The 22,386-nt window shown below is 48.8% G+C and overlaps 1 protein-coding gene across 1 annotated transcript; it reads left to right on the top strand.

Moving 5' to 3' along the window:
- Window positions 1–14,238: 14,238 nt before the first annotated feature.
- LOC136793076 (uncharacterized) lies at window positions 14,239–21,662 on the top strand. Its single transcript, XM_067019657.1, has 6 exons — window positions 14,239–14,254; window positions 14,534–14,674; window positions 16,175–16,306; window positions 18,166–18,330; window positions 18,589–18,732; window positions 20,854–21,662. The coding sequence occupies exons 1-6, from the start codon at window positions 14,239–14,241 to the stop codon at window positions 21,075–21,077; spliced, it is 822 nt and encodes a 273-aa protein (XP_066875758.1). The 3' UTR covers window positions 21,078–21,662.
- Window positions 21,663–22,386: the final 724 nt, after the last annotated feature.

Here is a 22,386-nt window from a genome sequence, read left to right as displayed (position 1 = left end):
CTGGTCTCCCCATCTGTCCATCTGTCTCTCCCTTTCTGTTTCTCTGTGTTTTTCTATCTCTCTGTCTCGCTCCTTTTCTTTGCCTCTCTCTGTCTCTCTCCATCTTATCTCTCTGACTCTCTGTCCTCTATCTCTGTGTCTCGGTATCTTTTTTTCTGTCTCTATGTCTCTGTTGTTTGTCTCTCTCAATGCCTGTCTTTGTTTCTTTCTCTCTGTCTCTTTCTGTCTCTCTGTCTCTGTCTCCGACTTGTTCTCTCTCTCAAGTGACACACACTGTGAGGTCCAGTGACGTGTTACGGGAGGGGGCAAGCAGGGGGCTGGGCCGAGCACAATCCCAGAAAAGCGGCAGGAATGTCAATTCCTTCCTCCTGGTGACTCACCTGGGCCTCACCCAGCTCCTACCTGCCTTCTGGATCCTGGGCGAGGCCCATGGGTTTCTGGGACTTCCCGGGGCTGAGGAAAGGAGAATCTCGTGCAGAGACAGAGAGGGAGAGAGATCGAGAGAGACAGAGACAGAGAAAGAGACAGACAGGGAAGGAGAGAGAGAGAGAGAGATAGAGCCAGAGGCCAAAGACAGACAGACTCAGGGGAAATCAGAGAGGGAGAGAGACAGAGACTTGACATATACACACTACTCTATTTAAAATAGATAACCAGGGACTTCCCTGGTGGTCCAGTGGCTAAGACTCTGCGCTTCCACTGCAGTGGACACAGGTTCGATCCCTGGTCGGGGAACTAAGATCCCGCAGACTGCGTGGCCGAAAAAAATAAAATAAAGTAGATAACCAACACGGACCTACTGTATAACACAGGGAACTGCTCAATATTCTGTAATAACCTAGATGGGAAAAGAATTTGAAAAAGAACAGACATATGTATATGTATAACTGAATCCCTTTGCTGGACACCTGAAACTAATACAACTTTGCAAATCAACTACAGTCCAATATAAAATAAAAATTTTTGAAAAAAGATGAAAATGTTCTGAAGATTGGTTGCGCAACCATGTGAATGTACTTCACACTACTGAACTGTACATGTAAAATGATTAAAATAGTAAATTTTATTTATTTTTATTTTTTTTTATTTTTTATTTTTTGGTGGTACGCAGGCCCCTCACTGCTGCGGCCTCTCCCGTTGCGGAGCACAGGCTCCGGATGCGCAGGCTCAGCGGCCGTGGCTCACGGGCCCAGCCGCTCCGCGGCACGTGGGATCCTCCCGGACCGGGGCACGAACCCGTGTCCCCTGCATCGGCAGGCGGACTCTCAACCACTGCGCCACCAGGGAAGCCCAAAATAGTAAATTTTATGTTACATGCATTTTATCAAAATTAATTCTTTTTCATTAAAAAAAAAAAAGGAAAAAAGAACACAGCAGCTGAGAGCCAAGCAAGAAACAGAGGGACAGACGGAGTTAGTGAGAACGACCTCCAATTGCCTTCAATGAGAGAAAAGTAGAGACAGATTGACAGATACTCTGTGTGTGTGTGTGTGTGTGTGTGTGTGTGTGTGTGTATCCAAGACCCCCTCAGCCTCTTGCCACCTGCCTGAGGAAGTGACCCCCTCTGGCCTGGGCTGAGAGTGGGGGTGGGGCTTCAACTGTTACCCCCCCAACTCCAGGAGGGCTGCCAGGTAACACTCATGGGCTTTCCCAGCCTGGCCTGGCCGCCTCCTACCTGGGGGACAACTCCTCCCAGGGCCTTGGCTTTCCCTCTGCAAAAGCGAGGGACAGAAGAGGACTCACCTTCAGGAGCAGCAGAGCTGGGAGACCCCTGAGGTCCGCACCCACATCATTTTCCAGACAGAGAAACTGAGGCTCAAAGGGGAGACTGTCAATGAGGCTCTCCCTGTCTCAATTTGACTGGATGCCAGAGCTATGCAAGACACTGGTCTGAGTGCTTTCTCTACATAACTCGGTGACTTCTCACGGTCGCCTGTTTTACAGTGGAGGAAACTGAGGTTCACAGGGGTGTGGTAGGCTGAGCCCTGGCCTCCCAAGATATCCAGGTCCTAAGCCCTGCAACCTGTGAATGTTACCTCATGTGAAGAAAGGGTCTTTGCAGATGTGATTAAGTCAAGGAGCTTAAGATGGGGACATTCATTATCCTGATGATGTGAGTGAGCTCTACCTGTAACCACAGTTGGTTTGGACCCCTTAAGACTCATTTCAGGGACTTCCCTGGCAGTCCAGTGGTTAAGACTTCGCCTTCCAGCGTGGAGGGTGTAGGTTCCATCCTTGGTGAGGGAGCTACAATTCCACATTCTACATGCCAAAAAACCAAAACATAAAACAGAAGCAATATTGTAAAAAATTCAATAAAAGACTTAAAAAAAAAAAAAAAGACTCGGACTTCCCTGGTTGTGCAGTGGTTAAGAATCTGCCTGCCAATGCAGGGGACACGGGTTTGAGCCCTGGTCCGGGAAGATCCCACGTGCCGTGGAGCAACTAAGCCTGTGCTACTAGCAACTACTGAGCCTGTGCTCTGGAGCCCGTGAGCCACAACTACCGAAGCCCGCGCGCCTAGAGCCCGTGCTCTGCAACAAGACAAGCCACCACAATGAGAAGCCCGCGCACCGCAACGAAGAGTAGCCCCCGCTCGCCGCAACTAGAGAAAGCCTGCATGCAGCGAGGACCCAAGGCAGCCAAAAATAAAAATAAATTTAAAAAATATAAATTTATATTTAAAAAAAGACTCATTTCAGATTTCCAACTGCCACTGCTGTTAAGAGGATACATTTCTGTTGCTTTAAGGTACTAAGTCGGTGGTAATTTATTACAGCAACAATAGCAAATGAATACAAGAGGTTAGTTAAATGACTTGCCCGTGATGACTTGTAAGTACAGAGTCAGGTTTGGACCCAGGCAGTCTGTCTCTACTGCTTGCTCTCATAACTACCATGCTGAGTGTCTCTGCCTTTGGGAGACAAGAACCAGGAGCTGGAAGCCCCCAGCCTTTTTCCATCCCATCCTCCACCAGTCCTCTTTGCCATGCCTCCCTCTGGTTTCATGATGCTGGGGTGACCTGGGGAGAATAGGGGAGCCAGAGGAAAAGCATGTGCTGAGTTTGTGCAAAGAAAGGTTTTCCGGCCTCTAGCACTTAGCAACTCAAGTTTCCCCATTTAGCTGCAATAGCAGAAATAACCACTGCAATGCAAGGGCTAATGTTGCTAACAGATAAAAAGCTCTTATCAGGGATTAAAGGGCGTGCCCCACCTCCAAAAAATAAGGAAAGAAAGAGAAAAAAGATATGTTGAAGTCCTAACTCACGTACTCAGAATGTGACCTTATCTGCAAACAGGGTTGCTGCTGATGTAATTAGTTAAGCTGAGGTCAGAGTGGAGTAGGGTGTTCCCCTAATCCAATGTGATTGGTATCTTTATAAGAAGATAGCCATGTGAAGACAGAGACACAGGGAGAAGGCCATGTGATGCTAAAAGCAGAGATTGAAGTTATGGGTCGCCAGCCAAGGACTGCCAGCAAATCACAAGAAGGCGCCAAGAGGCAGGAAAGGATCCCCTGACGGGTTTCAGAGACAGCACAGTCCTGCCAACACCTGAATTTTGGACTTCCAGCCTCCAGATTGTGAGACAATACATTTCTGTTGTGTCAGGCCACCCAGTTTGTGGTACTTTGCTGTGGCAGCCACAGGACACAGATACAGCTCCTATGAATCAATAGAAAAATTAGGAAAGGATGGAAGAAGAAACACAATGACTCTTGTAAAAATGACACTGAAATACCATTTGCAACAGCTGGCTTTTGCTAGATTACACCACCCCAAATTTGAGTGGCTTGAAACAACAAACATTATGCCTTGAGATTCTGTGGCTTGGCTGGGCCCATCTTGGTCTAGGCTGGCTCAGCCAGGCCTGGTTGATCTTGGATGGCTTCACTTGTAGGCTGTCAACTGGAATGGCTAGGATGCCCAGAGCCTCTGCCATCCTACAGGAGGCAACCTGGTTCACACAGTGGCAAAAGGGTTCTCAGCAGCAACAAGGTGATGACAGAAGCAGCAAGTTCCCCTTAGGCAGAGGCTCAGAACTCATGCAATGTTAATTCTGCCACATTCTATGGTCAAAGCAATTTCCAGGACTGGCTCAGAGTTGAGGAGAGGGAAATAGACTCCATCTTTCTCTCTCTCTCTCTCTCTCTCTCTCTTTCTCTCTCTTTACTTTTTTTTGGCCACACCGCCCTGCTTGGTATGCGGGATCTTAGTTCCCCAACCAGGGATCGAACTCACGCCCTCTGCAGTGGAAGCATGGAGTCATAACCACTGGACTGCCAGGGAAGCAAGGACTGCCTCTTGATGGAAGGAGCTGCACAGAATTGATGGCCACCAGCATCCTACCACACCCCTTCACCTACGGATTGGCAAAAATAAAACAGTTGGATGATACACACAGTTGGCCAGTCTGTGGGGAAACGGACACTCCCCCACTGCTGGTGGGAGTGTAAATTGGTACAACCCCATGGACGTCATTTTGCAATTGCTCTCAAAATTACAAACGTAGAAAAACTTTTTTGATGTTGTAAAAACACTTAACCACTTCTGGGAACTCAGCACCTATGTTCTTCTTTCATGGCAGCATCGTTTGCAATACCGAGTGATGGGAACACACCAAACTGTACAAAGAGGTACAATTGTCCAGTGGAAAAAAGAAAGAGGAAACTATGTAATTCAGGTTACATGATGGTCAGGTTGAAAAATCTAGGGGCAGGACAGTGTGTATCATATCCTGTTGTTTGTACCTAAAATGGGGGTGTGCATATGCCCATATTTGCTTGGACATGCATCAGCGAACTGCTCTGATGTCCCCTCACCTCCAGGTTTCAAATTAAGGACAGGGAAACGTCCACCCTGGCCTCCCCGCCCTTCACACTCTTTACCCTGAAAGCCTCGTGTTTGTGCAGCTCATGGCCTGTTTACCCAGCCTGAGTTATCAGCTAACCTTTGACGAGACTGGCTGCTAGTCAGGCCGCTCCCTCCTCCTGGACTCCAGGCTCCTTGGGGACTTTTCTCCCTTCTTCCCGCTGCTCCTGAACCGAGGGGCTCAAGATCCACCTGGGAAGGAGGTGGGCCTCCTGCCCAAACTTGTTCCTGCTACAGCACCTTGTCAGGAAGAGCCACCTCCAGGCTCCTGTCTTTGTCCCTTAGGACTGGCACCTTCCAGAGAGAGCCCCTTGACTGTACGCCCTGATTGAGGGCCCTTCCCCAGACTCTGGGAAGCCTGACAGTCTTGCGGAGTGACCTTGGATTGGTCGTTTCTCTCAGTTGGGCTCTCTTGTCTCAGCCAAGGGGGTAGGCCAACACCTAAGGTGATGATGATGATATAGAGCATCTATTGTTCTCAGTGCTCTTCTCTGATGCATCAGTTCATTTTATCCTCACAGCAGCCCTGTGATGTAGGGCTCTACATTTGCCCTCTTTGGCAGATGAGGAAACTGAGACTCAAGGGGGTGAAATGTCCAAGACCACCCAGCTTGAAGCAACAGAACTGGAACTTGAATCCAGGCCTTCTGATTCCGCAGCGCTCATCCGCCTCTGCACGGGTGTGTGGTTTCCTTGAAGCCTGGGCATTGCTAGTATCAATCACCTCAACAGTCAAGTAGCCAACATTTATGGAGTGCTTACTGAAGGCCCTGGCTGGATGCCAGTTTAATGTCACCAGGGCATATCACTCACCTTATCTGCTTAGGGACTGGTGGAGGCCTGATGACCTAACTTGTTTCCTTCCTGGGAAGTGCCAGCCAAGCTGTGGTCTCCTAAGATCTAATATGGATCCTGCGGGTGGGACAGGGATCCCTGTCCTAACCTCCGAGGTCAGAGCCTGAGTCTGCAGAAGAATGGAACTGTCCCATTGAGGATGAACAATTCTGATTTAAAATCATAGGGCTTGGGACCTCCCTGGTGGCGCAGTGGTTAAGAATCCGCCTGCCAATGCAGGAGACATGCGTTCGAGCCCTGGTGCGGCAAGATGCCACATGCCGTGGAGCAACTAAGCCCATGCGCCACACCTACTGAGCCCACGTGCTGCAACCACTGAAGCCCGTGCGCCTAGAGCCCCTGCTCTGCAACAAGAGAAGCCACTGCAACGAGAAGCCCGTGCACCACAATGAAGAGCAGCCCCTACTCGCCGCATCTAGAGAAGGCCAGCGTGCAGCAACGAAGACCCAACGCAGCCAAAAATTAAAAAAAAAAAAAAATTCCAGAATAGAAAGAAAAGGATCTCAGTGTTCAACACAAGGCCTCAAACAAGGGAAGGGATAGCCCCAGGGTTACTCCGAAAAGGAGAGGCCGGTGGGGACTCAGAGCTCCTGAAGAGACATTGGAAGGCCCTTCGTGGGTGGTTGAGATGGACCTTATTCCCATTGAACAGATGGGCAAATCAAGGCTGCCCAGCAGAGGCCGGGCAAGAGAGCAATGCAGGCCTCATCCAGAGGAAGGGAGTTGTCTTCCCTCTCCCCTCTTGGTGAAACCCAATGGTCAATTCAGTGGGGCCTGCGTTCAAATCCTGACTGTGCCAGCGTCCTCACTTTGTGGCCTTGGACAAGGCCCTGGACTGCTCCGAGCCTTAGTTTCCTTCTCTGTTAGATGGGGAAACTCAGGGCTGATTTCAACTGTACCAGTTGTAAAAATATTGAGATACCTCCAGATTTGGTTGGTAAAAATCTGCTCCCCCAAGACCCTGGTTTCCCCCCAACCTATGGCATGTCTGGGTCCTCCCAGACATCCCCAGGTTCTACTAACTAAAAAGGGAAACACCAGGTCAGTGGAGGGCACCAGGACGTTGCTCTAGTAATGGGGCCGAATTGTTACTGCTGCATAGCCTGGCCTATACTGACTGATGGTCAAATATTTTGAATATGCCTCCTGGGGTTAATGGTGATAGCTTGTAGGATTATTGTAAGGATCTAGTGAGTTAACATCTCTATGGAATGACCAGCAAACCTATTAGTAATAATAACAATAATAACAACATGCCCATCGTTCTTCTTTGGCTTTGCTGAGTAGCCTCCAGCTTGTCCTACCTGCTCCTCAGGATCCAGTTTCCCTATCACCACATTCCCTAAGCCCTTTCCCCCACTCCCAGTGGCCAGGATGGCAGGTGGGGCCGCTATCTCCCCAGCCTATTTGCTCTCCCTCTTCCGGGGCTGCCACCCTAGCCAATGCCCTTGAATAAAAGGGCAGGGCACCCGGGTTCCGCTTCCTCCTCTCCAGCCTGGATCATGCTCTGGCTCCTGTCTCCTCTGGCGCTCCTGGGAGCGCTGGCAGCCTCAGAAGGTAGGCTCATTGTGTGTGCTCCCTCAGAGAGGGAGAGGGTGGGTCCCAAGGCCACATGGGTGGTGGGAGTCTGAGTGCCAGCTTCTTGTATCTTGACTTTTTGTCCAATGGAAGCAGCTGGAGGGAGTGTTTGAGAGCATAGTTCTGGAGCCAGGCCGCCTGGGTTCAAATCCTGGCTCTGCCACTTCTTAGCTGTGTGACCTTGAGCAAGCCACTTAAACTCTCTGTGCCTCAGTTTCCCCATCTGTAAAATGAGGGTGATAAGGACTCTGCCTCAGGGGGCTCTTGGGGGCATGTTTGAAGAGATAGAAAAGTGTTAAATTCATTAACTTGAGATGTCTGGGTTTTGGGGGATGTTTAATAAATTATTTTTGGCTGCGTTGGGTCTTCATTGCTGAGTGCGGGCTTTCTCTAGTTGGGCTACTCTTCCTTGCGGAGCACAGGCTCTAGGCGTGTGGGCTTCAGTAGCTGTGGCACGTGGGCTCAGTACTTGTGGCTTGCAGCCTCTAGAGGGTGGTTCAGTAGTTGTGGTGCACGGGCTTAGTTGCTCCGCGGCATGTGGGATCTTCCCGGACCAGGGCTCGAACCCATGTCTCCCGCATTGGCAGGCGGATTCTTAAGCACTGCGCCACCAGGGAAGTCCCTGGGTCTTCTTTAATTAGCAGTAGTCTTTTGATGTTCGACTACCTGTGGGGGTTTCTGCCTTCGCAGAAACTCCTATATACCCTGGCTCCTCCCCTACATTTTGGGAACAGCCCCTCAGAACTATCTGAGAGGGTGTATCCCAGGCTTAAGTGCTCTGGAATGCCGAAATAAAACATAATCCTCAACTTAAAAAAATTTTTTTTTGGTTTGAGGAGCTTTTTAAGAGCTTAGAACAGTATCAGGTCATAAGTGGCCCTGCCTGAAGGTGAGTTATTATTCATAACTTATTATTATTCTTTTACCTCGTCTGCCTATCTCCCCCCTGGTTCTAATTCTACCCGCTTTGGCTGGGAATTAAGTGGTCAAAACCTAGCCAGGACCTCGCTGCGTGATTGTGGGGGAGACTCTCAGTCGTTCCCCCCACCCCCACCCCCGCCTGGGTTCACTTTCCTTATCTGTAAGAGGTCTATGAGTCAAGGTCACAACCTTTCAGACCGTGTGTCTTAGAGACTTGCGGTTTCTTGTAAGAGCCTCAGGGGCCTCTTGGGGGTTAAGATGAAGACACTAGACATTGTCCTCAGCCCAGCTGATAAAGAGAAATGACAAAGGGAAATGACACTCTTTATCTGTTCAGTTCTGGACTTGGAGGGGGGAAACGTTGTGATAAAGAGTTCCATGCTGAGAACTGATAGATCACACGGAGCCCATCCTCAGCCCCAGCTTGGAGGCGCTGATTCCGGCCCCCAAACTTTGCCCACACTGTTTCGCCCACCTGGAATGCCATTTACTCACCACCAGGGAAATGTTCCTTGATCTTCTCCCAACAGTCCTCCCACCCCCAGGCCTTAGTTCTATTCTTTATTTTTACTTTTATTATTATCCTTTTTTGGCCGTGCCAGCCAGCTTGCGGGATCTTAGTTCTCCAGCCAGGGATTGAACCCAGGCCCTTGGCAGTGAATGCGCCGAATCCTAACCACTGGACCGCCAGGAAATTCCCCCCTAGTTCTATTCCTGAACTGTGCCTGAGCGTGTGTGTGTTTGTTCCCCTTTTCTCCTTCTCAGATCACAAGTTCTGATCACCCCTCTCTCTCCACAGGGACCTCCAAGATGTGTCCAGTCTGCCCTCTGTCAGGAAACTGCATGGAGATAACCTGTCCTTCAGCCCAGGACTCCTGCTTATTTAGCCAGTTGCACCTGGGTGGGGGATCGGCCAGGGGGTGGGCAGGGAGGATGGACAAAGTACCCAAAGTGGGTGGGCAGGGGTCAGAGGGGAGAGGCCTGGACCTGCCGCCCTGGGACTGAAGGTCCTGGCAGCCCAGCTCACTGCCGCGGGGGGGTTGGGAGATGGGGTGCTCTCAACACCCGCTGAGGCCCCAGATTGACCTCTGGGCATTGCTGCAGAGGGGCAGAGGTCTGGGAGGGCTTGGGGGGTGGTCTCTAACTTCCCCTCCTCAACTTCTGTCACCAGCAAATGGGACTCTCATCAAGAATGGGTCCTGTGTGGCCCTTGGGGAATGCCAAAGAGATGTCTACTCCCTGACCTACGGCCCCCACTTGAGTCTCTGGATCAGCACAGACTGCTGTGAAGACAGCTGTAGCAGGCTAACCCGACAAGGTTGGTCAGTGGGACCTGGGGGGTCACACACCCGGGTGGGGTGTCATGGGAACTTGGCCTTGGTTTCCGGCTCTGCCTGGCTGCCCGGGACAGGAAGAACCTCAGTTTTCTCATCTGGAAAATGGGTGTGAAATAACTTTGGCAGGGGGTGCATCCAGCACAGGGCTGGCATATAGTAGGCACTCTATAAATTGTAGCTGTGCTTATTCAGTTATTGGCGGTGGGGCTGGAGAGAAGCCCGAGACTCTTATTTCTCCTTAGGAGAGAGGCTGCCCCGAAGGATAGTCAAGCAGAACAAAAAATGTCATGGGTGGTGATGGGCTCTGGCCTAGGGTGAGGGGAGGTGCTCATTTTCAGGTGCTGACTTTGCACTTGCTCGACCTTGACAATGAGCATCTCCTTGCCAGCTCACTCCAGACCTGTCTCTGAGAGGTGATAAAGATCACTTTCGGTTGCCTGGTTACTTTTTTCCAGAGAAGGAATTTTGTATTTGGCAGGTATAGCGGTGGGGAGACTTGAGACAGCTCCACATTCAGGGCTACTAGCCATCCTTCCAGACACCTGGGATTTCCCTCCTAAACTGTGCACATCAACCAAATAAAATAGCCAAGTCCAAGCTGAGAGGTGGGCATGCTATTCAGCATATAAAATGTCAATTATGAGTATAACTGCATCAAACAAAATTCCTATGTGTAAAGCAAGGTTGAAGGGACTACCTCGGAATACTCTTTTTTTATTATTAATTTTTTTTTAATTTTAAAATAAACGTATACATATATCCATTCTTTTTCAGATTCTTCTACTGATCATTTTTATTTTATTTTTTGTTCTGTTTTAAATTTTTCTTTAGTATGAAAAATTGTTAGCATGATGTGTTTTTTTAATTTTTAAAAATTTATTAAAAAAACAAAACATCATGGTACAAAAAGGTTGAAAGTAAAAGAGTTGGAAAAGATATACTGTGCAAATCTAAACCAAAAGGAAATTATATAATAACAGATACAGTAGGCTTGAAAGCACAAGCGTTACTAGAAATAAACAAGGGCACTTCATATCAACAAGACCAATTTACCAGGAAGTTTTAAATTTGTATTAAATTTTTATTTTATATTGGAGTATAGTTGATTTACAATGTTGTATTAATTTCTGCTGTACAGCAAAGTGATTCAGTTATACATATAAATATACCCATTCTTTTTCAGTTTCTTCTACTGATCATTTTTAAATTTTTGGTTCTTTTTAAATTTTTTTATTTTATTTTATTTTATTTATTTATTTATTTTTGTCACACTACACGGCTTGTGGGATCTTAGTTCCCTGACCAGGGATTGAACCCAGGCCCTCGGCAGTGAGAGTGTGGAGTCCTAACCACTGGACTGCCGGGAATTCCCTAAAAATCTTAATTTTATATTGGACTATAGTTGATTTACAATATTGTGTTAGTTTCAGGTGTACTAGAGTAATTGTCTCTTGGCAGATGCTGATAGCAGTGCTGTCTGTAGAAATACAATGTGAGCCATATTAGGGAATGAAAGCCTTTCTAGTAGCCACATTCAAAAGCACAAGGAAACAGGTGAAATTAATTTAAGAATCGACCTTATTTAAGGTACCATATCTACACTGTTACTTCAACATGGAGATAATCAATATAAAATTACTAATGATATATTTTACTTTCTTTTCCCAAACTAAGCCTCTGAAATCTAGAGTGTGTTTATACTCACGACGCATCCCAGAGGGAAGGAGCCACAGTTTAACTACTTAATAGCCATGTGTAGACAGCAGCCGCGTATTAATCAGCACACTTCTCTACTTTTCTATATCTGCCAATGTTTCAGTATAAACCCATATTGAAACGATACGTGGCTTAGTTTTTTTTGTTTTGTTTTGTTTTTTGCGGTACGCGGGCCTCTCACTGCTGTGGCCTCTCCCGTTGCAGAGCGCAGGCTCCGGACGCCCAGGCTCAGTGGCCACGGCTCACGGGCCCAGCCACTCCGCGGCATGTGGGATCTTCCCGGACCGGGGCACGAACCCGTGTCCCCTGCATCGGCAGGCGGACTCTCAACCACTGTGCCACCAGGGAAGCCCCCGTGGCTTAGTTTTTACTCAGGAAAAACATGCTTAAATGGCTTCCTCTTAAATGTTTCAGATCTCTAAGAAAACTCTGAAAACTAATCTGGTGGTGGAGTGCCGCTCTTGTAGAACACCACAATATCTTAAACCCTAAAATAACAGGATCACCTGTTCGTCACATTTGGAATGTAGGGTCTTTGAGGGAGGGCTTCTGTCTGTGTGGTCAGGGCTGTGTCTTGAAAACAGGGCCTGGCACACAGTAGGTGCTCAAGAAATGTTTGTGGAATGAATGAAAGAAGCCTTGGGATTCATCCTGAAGGTTTGTGTAGGACAAATAAACAGAGCGGGGCCAGCTCCACCTTTGGTTCTGTTCTCTCTGCTCCTCGGAATAAATCTTCAAGGGCCGGAAGGGTGTCTGAGACCAGGCTGGTCCCACTTTGGAGGAAAATGCTCTGGGTTTTTTTGTTTTTGTTTTAATTTTTGGCTGCGTTGAGTCTTCATTGCTGTGCGTGGGCTTTCTCTAGTTGCGGTGAGTGGGGGCTACTCTTTGTTCCGGTGCGTGGGCTTCTTCTTGGGGTGGCTTCCCTTGTTGCGGAGCACGGGCTCTAGGTGCGCAGGCTTCAGCAGTTGCGGCTTGTAGGCTCAGTAGCTGTGGCTTTCAGGCTCTAGAGCACAGGCTCAGTAGTTGTGGCGCACGGGCTTAGTTGCTCCGCGGCATGTGGGATCTTCCTGGACCAGGGATCAAACCTGTGTGCCCTGCATTGGCAGGCAGATTCTGAACCACTGAGCCACCAGGGAAGTCCCGCTCTGGGTTGTTGTGAGTGGAAACAGCAAGAACAGAGGGCTGGAGGGGGAAAGGAGGGCCGAGAGGGGGTCTCCCTCAGCCCCATCCTACCCTCACCACAACCGCTCCCACCAGAAGCAAGACCCGAAGCTCAACCCAACGGCGTGAAGTGTTCCTACTGTTCTGGGAATAAGTCGGCCCCGTGTGACTCCCTTTCGGTCATGAAATGCACCGGGAACCAGACTGTGTGTTTCACTCTCAGTGGGACATGGCATGGAGGTAAGGGTTCCCTTCAGGAGGTCAGTTGCATGGCTGGCCTCCCTCCCACCTGCACAAATCAGTGTTGAGGTTTATTTGCATGTGTGCTCTGGTTATCTATTGCTACTTAACAAATCACTCTCACCCGTAGTGGCTTAAAACAACAACAATCATTTTACTAACTCTTCTAGGTTGGGAATTCTGGAAAAGTTCAGCTGGACAGTTCTGGGTCTCTCATATAGTTACAGTCAGAGGGTTGCTGGAGCTAGAACTGCAGGGCTGAGGGCAACTAGGGGCTTGATGAGTATCTCATACATGTAGAATCCAGGCTTTTCCATGTGTTCTCTCCACATTGGTCAGATTGGGCTTCCTCACAGCAAGGTTGCCTTGGGGCTTTTTGTATGGTGGCGGAGACTCCAATACACTGAATAATGCAGAAACAAGGCAGCAGCTTGAGCTAGTTGGCCCCCTTCTCTCTCCATGTAATCTCCAAGCTTCTCTGTGTGATTTCTCCTCGTTGGTCAAATCGGGCTTCCTCACATCATGGCTGCCACCATCTTTACATGGCAGCTGAAGAATTCAAGAGCAAGTATTCCAACAAACGAGGTGGCAGCTGCATGGTCTTTTATGACCTAGCCTTGGAAATCACACCTTGTCACTTCTGCCATGCTTTATTCGTTGAAATGGTCCCCAAAGTCCATCTGATTTCATGGAGAGGAGGCATAGACCCTCACCTTTTGGTCTTAAAGAATGTGCAGATGTATTTTTAAATCATCACTATTGCTTGCAAATGGTTGGAGCAGAGGCTTTTTGAACAAAAGGTTTAGAATAGAACCAAACTGATCAGAGACTAGACTAACTATTAAGGCAGCAAAGTGAAAGAGGGAAGTGGCCTGGGCTTCTGCTCCTGGCAGACTAGATTCTCTGAAGGGTCTTTCTTCTACAAACAGTGGCATGCTGGAAAGGTGGAGGTGGGGGGAGTGGTCCACTCCAGTGGAGAGAGGTATTTCATCACCACCAGTGTTTAGAAATGCGGCTATGTGGTGATAATAAAAAGCAGATTGACTTTCAGGTCGTTTTATTACTGTTTTTTAACCGCTCTGCAGACAATGCACCCTCTTATAGCCTCCTTCCACCATCCATCCCCCTTGGTACCGTTTACAGATGAACTAGACGCTGTCAAAAAAGTTTTTCCATGATTTTGGGGGCTTATGGGAAGTTAGGGAAATTTCCAAGGGTCCCCAAATAAAACTAAAATGTGAGCAGAAATCAGAAGGAGATCAGTGAGTGAAAAGGAAAGGCGCAGTGGCCCTGAGAGCGGATGCTGATAACAGCCTGGGTGAAGTGACTAGGTCTTGGGTTCACAGCATGGTTGGGCAGCTGACTCTTTAATCCCCACATAAGCCAGGGACAGTGGAAGGAGGCTGAAATGATCCCAAGTTGGTAGCACCTCCTGGCTCTCAGTATAAGCAAAGGCAAAGCGTCTCCAGGGAGAAGCCCCCAGGACTCCCACAGATTGACATTAACCAAACGTGAGCTCACAATCCAGAGCCCATGATATGCACAAGGAAACAAGCCACCATGAGTGAGAGCAGAAGTAACAAACAACAGCTAGAGGTCCACTAGGAACTCAGCTATTATAATTAGCAGCTACAGAACATAGCACAGCTATATGTGACATATATGAAGGAATAAAGTTAGAAGCCTCCAAATGAGCAGGCGACAAGCGGTTGTAAGAAATGACCGGATAGATTTGAAAATGAATCATACAGAACAATCAAGTGAGCTGGGAACTTTCAGACAGAGAAAGACAGACATCAAGTTGGGAAGGCTCAAGCTCTGAGTCTCCTCCTCAAGCTTCCCCCTGTTTCTGCAGGGGACCCCCAAACCCTGAAGGGTTGCGCTACACCAGAGGTCTGCCACCTGCAAGCCAACACCACCCTGGGCCCGGAAGCGTCTGGATTTCATCTCACCGCCAAGCCTGAATGCAACTACACGACTCCTACGACCCACCCAGGTGCTTTGAACCCTGACCTCCTGAGACCCTACCCTTGCTGCTCTCTCTGGGTCCCAAATGCCCTTCCCGATCCTACGTGTTCCCAGGGTATCCCCTCCCCCACCATCATGCTCCCAGGGAGTGCAATTACCCATATGTGCGTGCGCGCACGCGCGCACACACACACACACACACACGTACAGACTCATACCACCTGACACCTGGAAGCAGAAAATCCCATTGGCGTATATCCACACCTCCACAGACATCTACATTTACATCCCAGCACCCAAAACACACCTCCAGAAGAGCATGTACTTCAAAACACAAACATCCTGTTGTGTAAGTGAGATTAGACATCTAAACTCGATTTAGATAAGAAATCTGGCGGTCTTTCCCTTTTCTTCACTTCCTTGCTTGTGAAAGAAGCCAGATTTGCCAATAATCTTCTTTCAGCTTAAGAAAGAACATTGACAATAATTTTCATCTTCCAGAAAAGAGAGATGTTAATTGAGATAGTATTTACCAGGGCAACAGCTTTTTAAGTGAGACAACTGACCAGAATTACAGACATTTCAGACCAGCAAAGAAAATTTTCAAACCTGGATAGAGCAGTATCCCCTCAGCTCCGGGGATGTAGAAGATGCTCTTGTTAGAAACCCGCACAGCAAGGACAGTTCTGTGATGAAGGAGATCTGTTTGCTGAATCTGCAGGCAAAGCAGGAACTTTCTCACCTTCACTTTCTCGGATTACCAGCTGCTAGGTGGTTTACTTTTCAAAACTAAGCAGAGGATTAAATGAATGCTCACGATGAAGAAAAAAAAAATGGAAGATTGGGAGCTAAAATTTACAACGTGGAAAGGGAAAAAGGGCAAAATAGGATTACTAACCACTGGAAGATGGGACTTGGAATTTTTGTGTATACAGTCCCTGTGGGCATATGACATATCTGTGCAGGGACACATCGGTTGTCAGATCCAGACACGTGGACAGGGAAAGAGACAGGTACAAACACACAAACATACAAAAGTACAAAATATACACAGACATACTGAAACACTTTACTAACATCCATATCTGTGCGCCAACATATATATCCAAGCCTAGTGCTTGGATATATATGTTCCAGTCAACCTTGCTGGAAACACGGACCCCCCCCCGCCAAACAAGCCTCCTACATATACACGTAAACACAGACAAGCACATAGATACCTATACACACAGGGGCCCATGGAAGCGGACACACAAACATCCCCAGCCCTCCTCAGACAATTCCAGAACACACAGAGTGCAACGTATGCACGCACAACCATGTGACCACATGTGCACACAGAGAAACAGACCTGCATGCTCCTACACACAAACTATATCATTGCAGTAGTGCATCCACGCAGCACAGTCACAGGCATATAGCTGTGTGCCCAGAAATGTACACACACACACACACACACACACACACACACACACACACACACACACACACGTTGTCCTCCAGCCAGTTCATCTTCCTCTCTCCCCAGGTCCCCATGTACCTGCGACCCATACCAAGGCTAAGGTCACCGTCTGTTTCACCTGCCCAGACCTCCGCCATTGCAACCCTCTCCCCTGCACGGAAGATAGGAACCACTGCCTTCAGATAGCGGGCGTCACAGGTGAGCGCCCCTGTGGACAGGATTGGGCAGGAGAGGAAGAAATGGGACCTGAGACACCCAAGACCTCTCCTTGCCCTCCTGTGTTTGCTGCCTTGACTCCAGTCATGGTAGCACTTTCCTGGCCATGGAGGACAGAAGCTGGTTGCAGTGGAGGATGTGAGCTTAAAATCCAGTGTCACGTTTGTCATAGTTATTCCTGAGTAACCAAGCAGCTCAAGATGTAGAGGCTGAACCAGGCACAAAGGACAAATAGTGTATAATTCCATTTAAAGGAGGTAGCTACAGCAGCCAAAATCATGGAAAAAGAAAGCAGAATGGTGGTAGTTTCAGTTTTGCACAATGAAAAATTTCTAGAGATGTATCATTCCACAACGTGAAAATTGTTAACAGTACTGAACTGTACACTTAAAAGTGGTTAAGAAAGTAAATGTTATATTATGTATTTTTTACTACAAGGATAAAAAAAAAACTTTGTGACTTAAAACAACGATGATTTTGGGAATTCCCTGGCAGTCCAGTGGTTAGGACTCAGCGCTTTCACTGCCATGACCTGGGTTCAATCCCTGGTTGGGGAGCTAAGAGCCCACAAGCCACACGGCAAGGCCCAAAAACCCAAAACCCAAACCAGGTTTGGGTGGGTGGACCAGGCTCAGCTGGGCTGTTCTTCTGCTCCAGGGGTGAAGGCTGAGGTCCAAGGGGTGTGGCTGCACTCAGCTGGGAACTCAACTGAGGCTGCAATGTTCAATACAGCCTGTCACCTTCCGAGGCCTCTCTCCATGTGGTCTCTCATAGTCTGTAGCCTAGTTGAGCTTCCTTACAGTATGGTGGCTGGCTTCTGAGCAGGGAAAAGTGGAAACCACTGGCTTCTTAAGAGATAAGCCCAGAACTGGCACACTGTCACTTCTGCCACAGTCTATTGATCAGAGCAAGTCACGAGGCCAGTTCAGATTTAAGAGGTGAAGAAATTGATGCCACCTCTCGATGGGGCAGTGGTAAAGTCATGTTGCAAAAAAGCATGTGGGGTGGGAGATACAGTTGCAGCCATCTTGGAATCTACTGCAACATTCTGGGCGGGGAGCCCCCAAAGTTCCCTGTCAATCCGCATCATAAAGGGAAAAACTGGACTCTTCTATAAATGGGAAGAGGAATTAAATTAGAAACCAGCTCTTCTCTGGGATGAATTCCAAGATGCACATGATTAGCTGAAACAGGAATTCCAGCAATATAATTAGGAATAGTAAGGATAATGTACCAGACCAAGTGCTGGGCGTTTCTGGGGTCCTAGAGAAGTTTCTGGCTAAGCCCACGTGAGACTCAGGGACAGGTTGGGGAGACATCGCAGGTACAGAGTCACCTTGTTCATTGAAACCCTAAGGGGAGAAGGCAGGGGACTGTGCGTCTTTTTTCTTTTTTTAACATCTTTATTGGAGTGTAATTGCTTTACAATGTTGTGTTAATTGCTGTTGTATAACAAAGTGAATCAGCTATTTGTATACATATATCCCCATATCCCCTCCCTCTTGCATCTCCCTCCCTCCCACCCTCCCTATCCCACCCCTCTAGGTGGTCACAAAGCACCGTGCTGATCTCCCTGTGCTATGCGGCTGCTTCCCACTAGCTAACTATATTACATTTGGAAGTGTATATATGTCATTGCTACTCTCTCACTTCGTCTCTGTCTTCCCCACCACCGTGTCCTCAAGAGGGTTATGTCTTGACGCTCAATGACATCAAGTCCATGAGGGGGAATCTCAGACAGAGTGCATGCCAACAATGGCACCCAGAGGGATTTGGGGGCTCAGTTGGGTGGTGGCTGGTAATTGCTTCTCCTCATGAGCCTGCCCTCCATATCTTTCCAGTCTTAGGTGCAAATAACGCTGTTTCCTGGAGAAATGGTTCCTGTGTGGCCTCCAAGGACTGCACATTTGACAACTCCATCTTTGCCTTGACCTACAGCATTGGTTTTGGCTTCTGGGTCAACATCACCTGTTGCCAAGGCAACTGCCAAGAGCCCACTCCTCTCGGTACGCTGCCACCAGAAAGCAGTCAGATGGGTGGCCAAGGAGGTGGTGGGGTGACTTTGGAGGAGAGTTTGTCCTGCGTTGAAGAGGGCGTGCACTCAACACCCATTCTCCAGCCAGGCTACCCTAAGGCACCCTGACCCCAGTTCAGTGGGAAAAGCCCATGAACGTCATCCCCTTGTAGTAGAGCCTATGAGCGCATGAAGGGCCCTGGGAGGTCCCGAGAGTCCTCCTGGCTGACTGTCACTCTCCCCTACATAGTCACCCGGCCGGCCTCAGGCACCTTGAGCAAGTTCCTGTGTCCTACATGTCCGGTGGGCCACTCAGGGCCCTGCAACAACTTCTATGTGCAGTGTCCCAGTGAGGAGACAGAGTGCGTCCAGATGAACCTGGTGTCTGAAGAAGGTAAGGTGTGTGTGTGTGTGTGTGCGCATGTGTGCACAAGTGAGCCTGGGTGCACTGGTTTTGGATACAGGCATGCCTGGGTTTGCGGGGAGTCCATCTCCATCATTGACTCTGTGTGACCCAAGCCACTTAATCTCTTTGAGCCTCAGTTTTCCCTTATGGTAAGTGGGGATTCTGGAAGAACACCTCACGGGGTTTTGTGAGGATGAAATTAGTTCATGAGAGAGGTGATGGAGTGGAGGGCATAGAGCAGGACTCTGGGGCGGCCAGGCTGCCTGGGTTCAAATCCTAGCTCTTATGAGCTGGGTGACCTTGAGCAGGGGACTTCCTTTCTCTGTACCTCAATTTTCCCATCTGAGAAAGGGGATAATTACAGTCTCTTATCCACAAGACTGCTGTGAAAATTAAATAAGATAATCCACGAAGCTTCTAGGTGAGTACTGTCCAAAAGAAATACAATGTTCACGTGTGTAAATTAAAAATTTCCACTAGCCTTATGTAAAAGGTAACAGGTGAAGTTAATTTAATAATATATTTTATTTAACCCAATACACCCAACAGTTATCATTTCAACATGCAAATGATATAAGACCTCATAAATGAGATATCTTACATTCATTTTTTCCTACTAAGTCTTTGAAATCTGGTGTGGCTTCTACACTCACAGCCCATTCCAGTTCAAACCAGCCACATGGCAAGTGCTCAAGAGCCACATACAGCTACTGGCTACTGTATTGCACAGCTTAATTCTCGAACATAGTTAGGACTATGTATGGCATTTCAGCAAATCTAAGATGTTACCGAAGGGAAGACAGGAAGACAGCTGTATTCAGGAATGTTAAAATGTGTGTGTGTGTGTGTTGGGGGATGTGAATGTGAGTCTTGGAATTGACGACTTTCAGTGTTAGTGGTCATCATTGTTATGTGTGTATAAGGCTTATGTGGACTGGACGGACCTTCAACCAATCACTGTCCAGGGAACGGATGTACTGGGGAACTTGTGTTTGTGTACACAATGGGTGTGTATGTGTGTGTGTTTCTGGGGGAGGGGTGATATGACCGCGGGCAGGGAGGCTGGGCATGTTGGTGTGGATCGTGTTCTGGGAGCTGTTTGTGACTGAGATGTGTGTGTGTACATGTGTGGGTAGGTGTGCATGATAGTGGATGTGGGACCATGGCTCACAAACATGGCTCTTTGAGGACGCAGACTCCAGCAGACTCCAGGTCAAGATGAGACAAATACAGACAGTGCTGTGAGGCTTACATTTCTTTTTAACTTTTGTATTATGGAAAAATTCAAAGATAAATAAAAGAGCAAACAGTTTAATAAGCCCCATGTACCCTTCACCCAATTCCGAGAATTATCCACTCATGGTCGATCGTGTTTCATCTCCACTTTGGCCCCATATTATTTTGAATACACACAGATATCTTATCACTTGACAATAAGTATTTCCACATATGGCTAAAAGTTAAGGACCGGAAAATAACCAAGAGTTGTGGTGAGGTGTTTTTCTGTTGGTAAAATAACACTATTTCACTTTCGCATTTCCCATCAAGTCCTCAATAAGCTGGTTACACTGGTACCTTTACATTTATATATAAATATATCACAACCTATCATATTATATCGCATATGGATGGCTCCGAGGACACAAAGGAAATAGTCGTGAAACCGATTGGAGGGATGTGTGAAGCCGAGTGGCCTCCAGGTGTCATAGTTTTTATTAATATTGAACACAAGTAAAAGAACACCTGTAACATACGTGTAAGGTATAAAGAATGACGAAAGGGACAGCCGTGGCCAGCCCCAGATCAAGGACCAGAACATTCCTGGTGAGTTTTCCCCAAGGACATGGACGTGAGGGCCGGCCATTCCCCCCGAGGTTGGCTGCCTCCCATGTTCCCTTTTCCATGTGTCGAAGTCTTTTAGGAAGGCGACCCCGCGGGGGCTGGAGGGAGTTTCAGGGCCATCGGCTCGGTTGGAGGAACCCCCGGACTCCGGGGACAGCGACGCAGGGCTGGTGCCAGCGGTGGCGTGCGTGTGCCAGGCGCGCGCGTGCGGGGGGACACCTGCCAGCGCGCATCCTCACGTCCCCGTCCTCACCCGCGTCTCCGCAGGCGGCTGGAACCGGAACCTGAGCCTGGGCGGCTGCGGCACCCGCGACCTGTGCCAGATCGAGGGGCTCTCGACGCTCCCCGGCTACCGGCTGGCCCGCCGGCCGCTCTGCAGCACTGCCCAACGCGCCGTCCTGGATTCCGAGTGCCCCTCGGGCGCAGCGCCTGGCCCCCGCCTTGCCCTGCCTGTGCTGATGGTCGCCCTGGGCACCGCGGCCCGCTCCTGAGCCGTCCGACCCGCACCCGCGGCCCCCTCCCCGGAGCCCGCCTGCTTGTCCCGCTAGATGGCGCCCTGGCTCCCCTCCACTAGGGCGTTTCTAGGGGCCTGGAAGCTTCTGGTGAGAAAGTCAAAACCCAGGGGTGGGCCTCCTCCCTCAGGCTAAGAGCTTCCCCAAGGCTAGTCCTCTTTCTTCATGCCAGGACCCCAAAGGCTGTACCTTCTCCCTCAGGCTAGGCTGTTTTTCTTCCTCAGATAAGAGAAGCCACCATGGTTACACATTCACCTTTAGATTGGGGACCCCAAAGACTAAGCATCCTTCCTCAGACTAGGGGGTCCCCATCACCAGGCTGCTCCCTCAGACTAGGGTTGTATCTCTTCTCAGGAACACTGGGCAATAACTCTTTCTCTCTCCCTCTTCAGGGTCTAGCAAAGTCCTGGGCAGTCAGCCTGGGGCTTGAGGACCAAATACCGCCTCCCCCACCCAGTCTTTTAGAGCAGCCCATTCCACCCCCACCACGGGCCCTCTTCTGTCTGGGCTCAGTCTCCCAGCTGCAACCAGATCTGAATGAATCGCCTTGCACAATGCCGAGAAGTTTGAGTTTCCTTTTTCTGACACTGCAGCCTCAAGTGGGGCCTGGATGTGGTCTGCTCTCACCTCTGGGGAGTCTGGGACCTGAGGGGACCTGCAGAGGACAATGTCTGGGAGCCAGAGTGGGCATAAGATCAAATGCTCAGTCTGGAGTGAGCGTCCTTTTAGAGCAAGCACTGGACCCAAAGGACTGAGCAGAGAGGTAAAATCGAGGAACTCACGGGAGGCAGAATGCCAGGAACATTTGCTTGCAGCTGAAAGTAATAGAAAGTCCAAGGAGGAGAACTGAAACAATTCACTCAGCATTCATTTAACAAGCAGGTATCGATCACAATAGTATGCATCAGGCATAATTCTAGACACAGGGATACAGAGTAAACAAAATCCCCTGCTTTCAGGAAGGTTATGTTTTCGTGGGGGAGATCGTAAACCTCTCATATGATATTCCAGATAGTAATGAGCTCTCTGGAGAAAACAGTGCAGGGAAGAGAAGTGGGGATACTTCCAAAGGGGTGCACTTTTATGCAGGGTGGGTTAAGAGTGACATCTGAGTAAAGACCTGAAGGGGCTGAGGGAGAGGGCAGTGCAGATGTCTGAGGAGTGAGTGGGGGGCATTCCAGGTGGAGGGAATGGAAAACACAAAGGCTTTGGGGTACGAGGAGAGAGAGAGAGAGAGAGAGAGAGAGAGAGAGAGAGAGAGAGAGAGAGGAGAGAGAGAGAGAGAGAG

This window comes from Kogia breviceps, chromosome 18 (genome assembly GCF_026419965.1).
Source record: "Kogia breviceps isolate mKogBre1 chromosome 18, mKogBre1 haplotype 1, whole genome shotgun sequence".
NCBI lineage: Eukaryota > Metazoa > Chordata > Mammalia > Artiodactyla > Physeteridae > Kogia > Kogia breviceps.
The sequence above is the reverse complement of the archived record's forward strand: the minus strand, read 5'-3'. Positions and strand labels throughout refer to the sequence as shown.

Excerpts from the sequence above, each read along its gene's own strand:
- LOC136793076 (XM_067019657.1), top strand. Across the intron at positions 16,307-18,165 it reads TCAGATAGCGGGCGTCACAG|TCTTAGGTGCAAATAACGCT; the intron begins GTGAGCGCCCCT and ends ATATCTTTCCAG. Across the intron at positions 18,733-20,853 it reads GAACCTGGTGTCTGAAGAAG|GCGGCTGGAACCGGAACCTG; the intron begins GTAAGGTGTGTG and ends GCGTCTCCGCAG.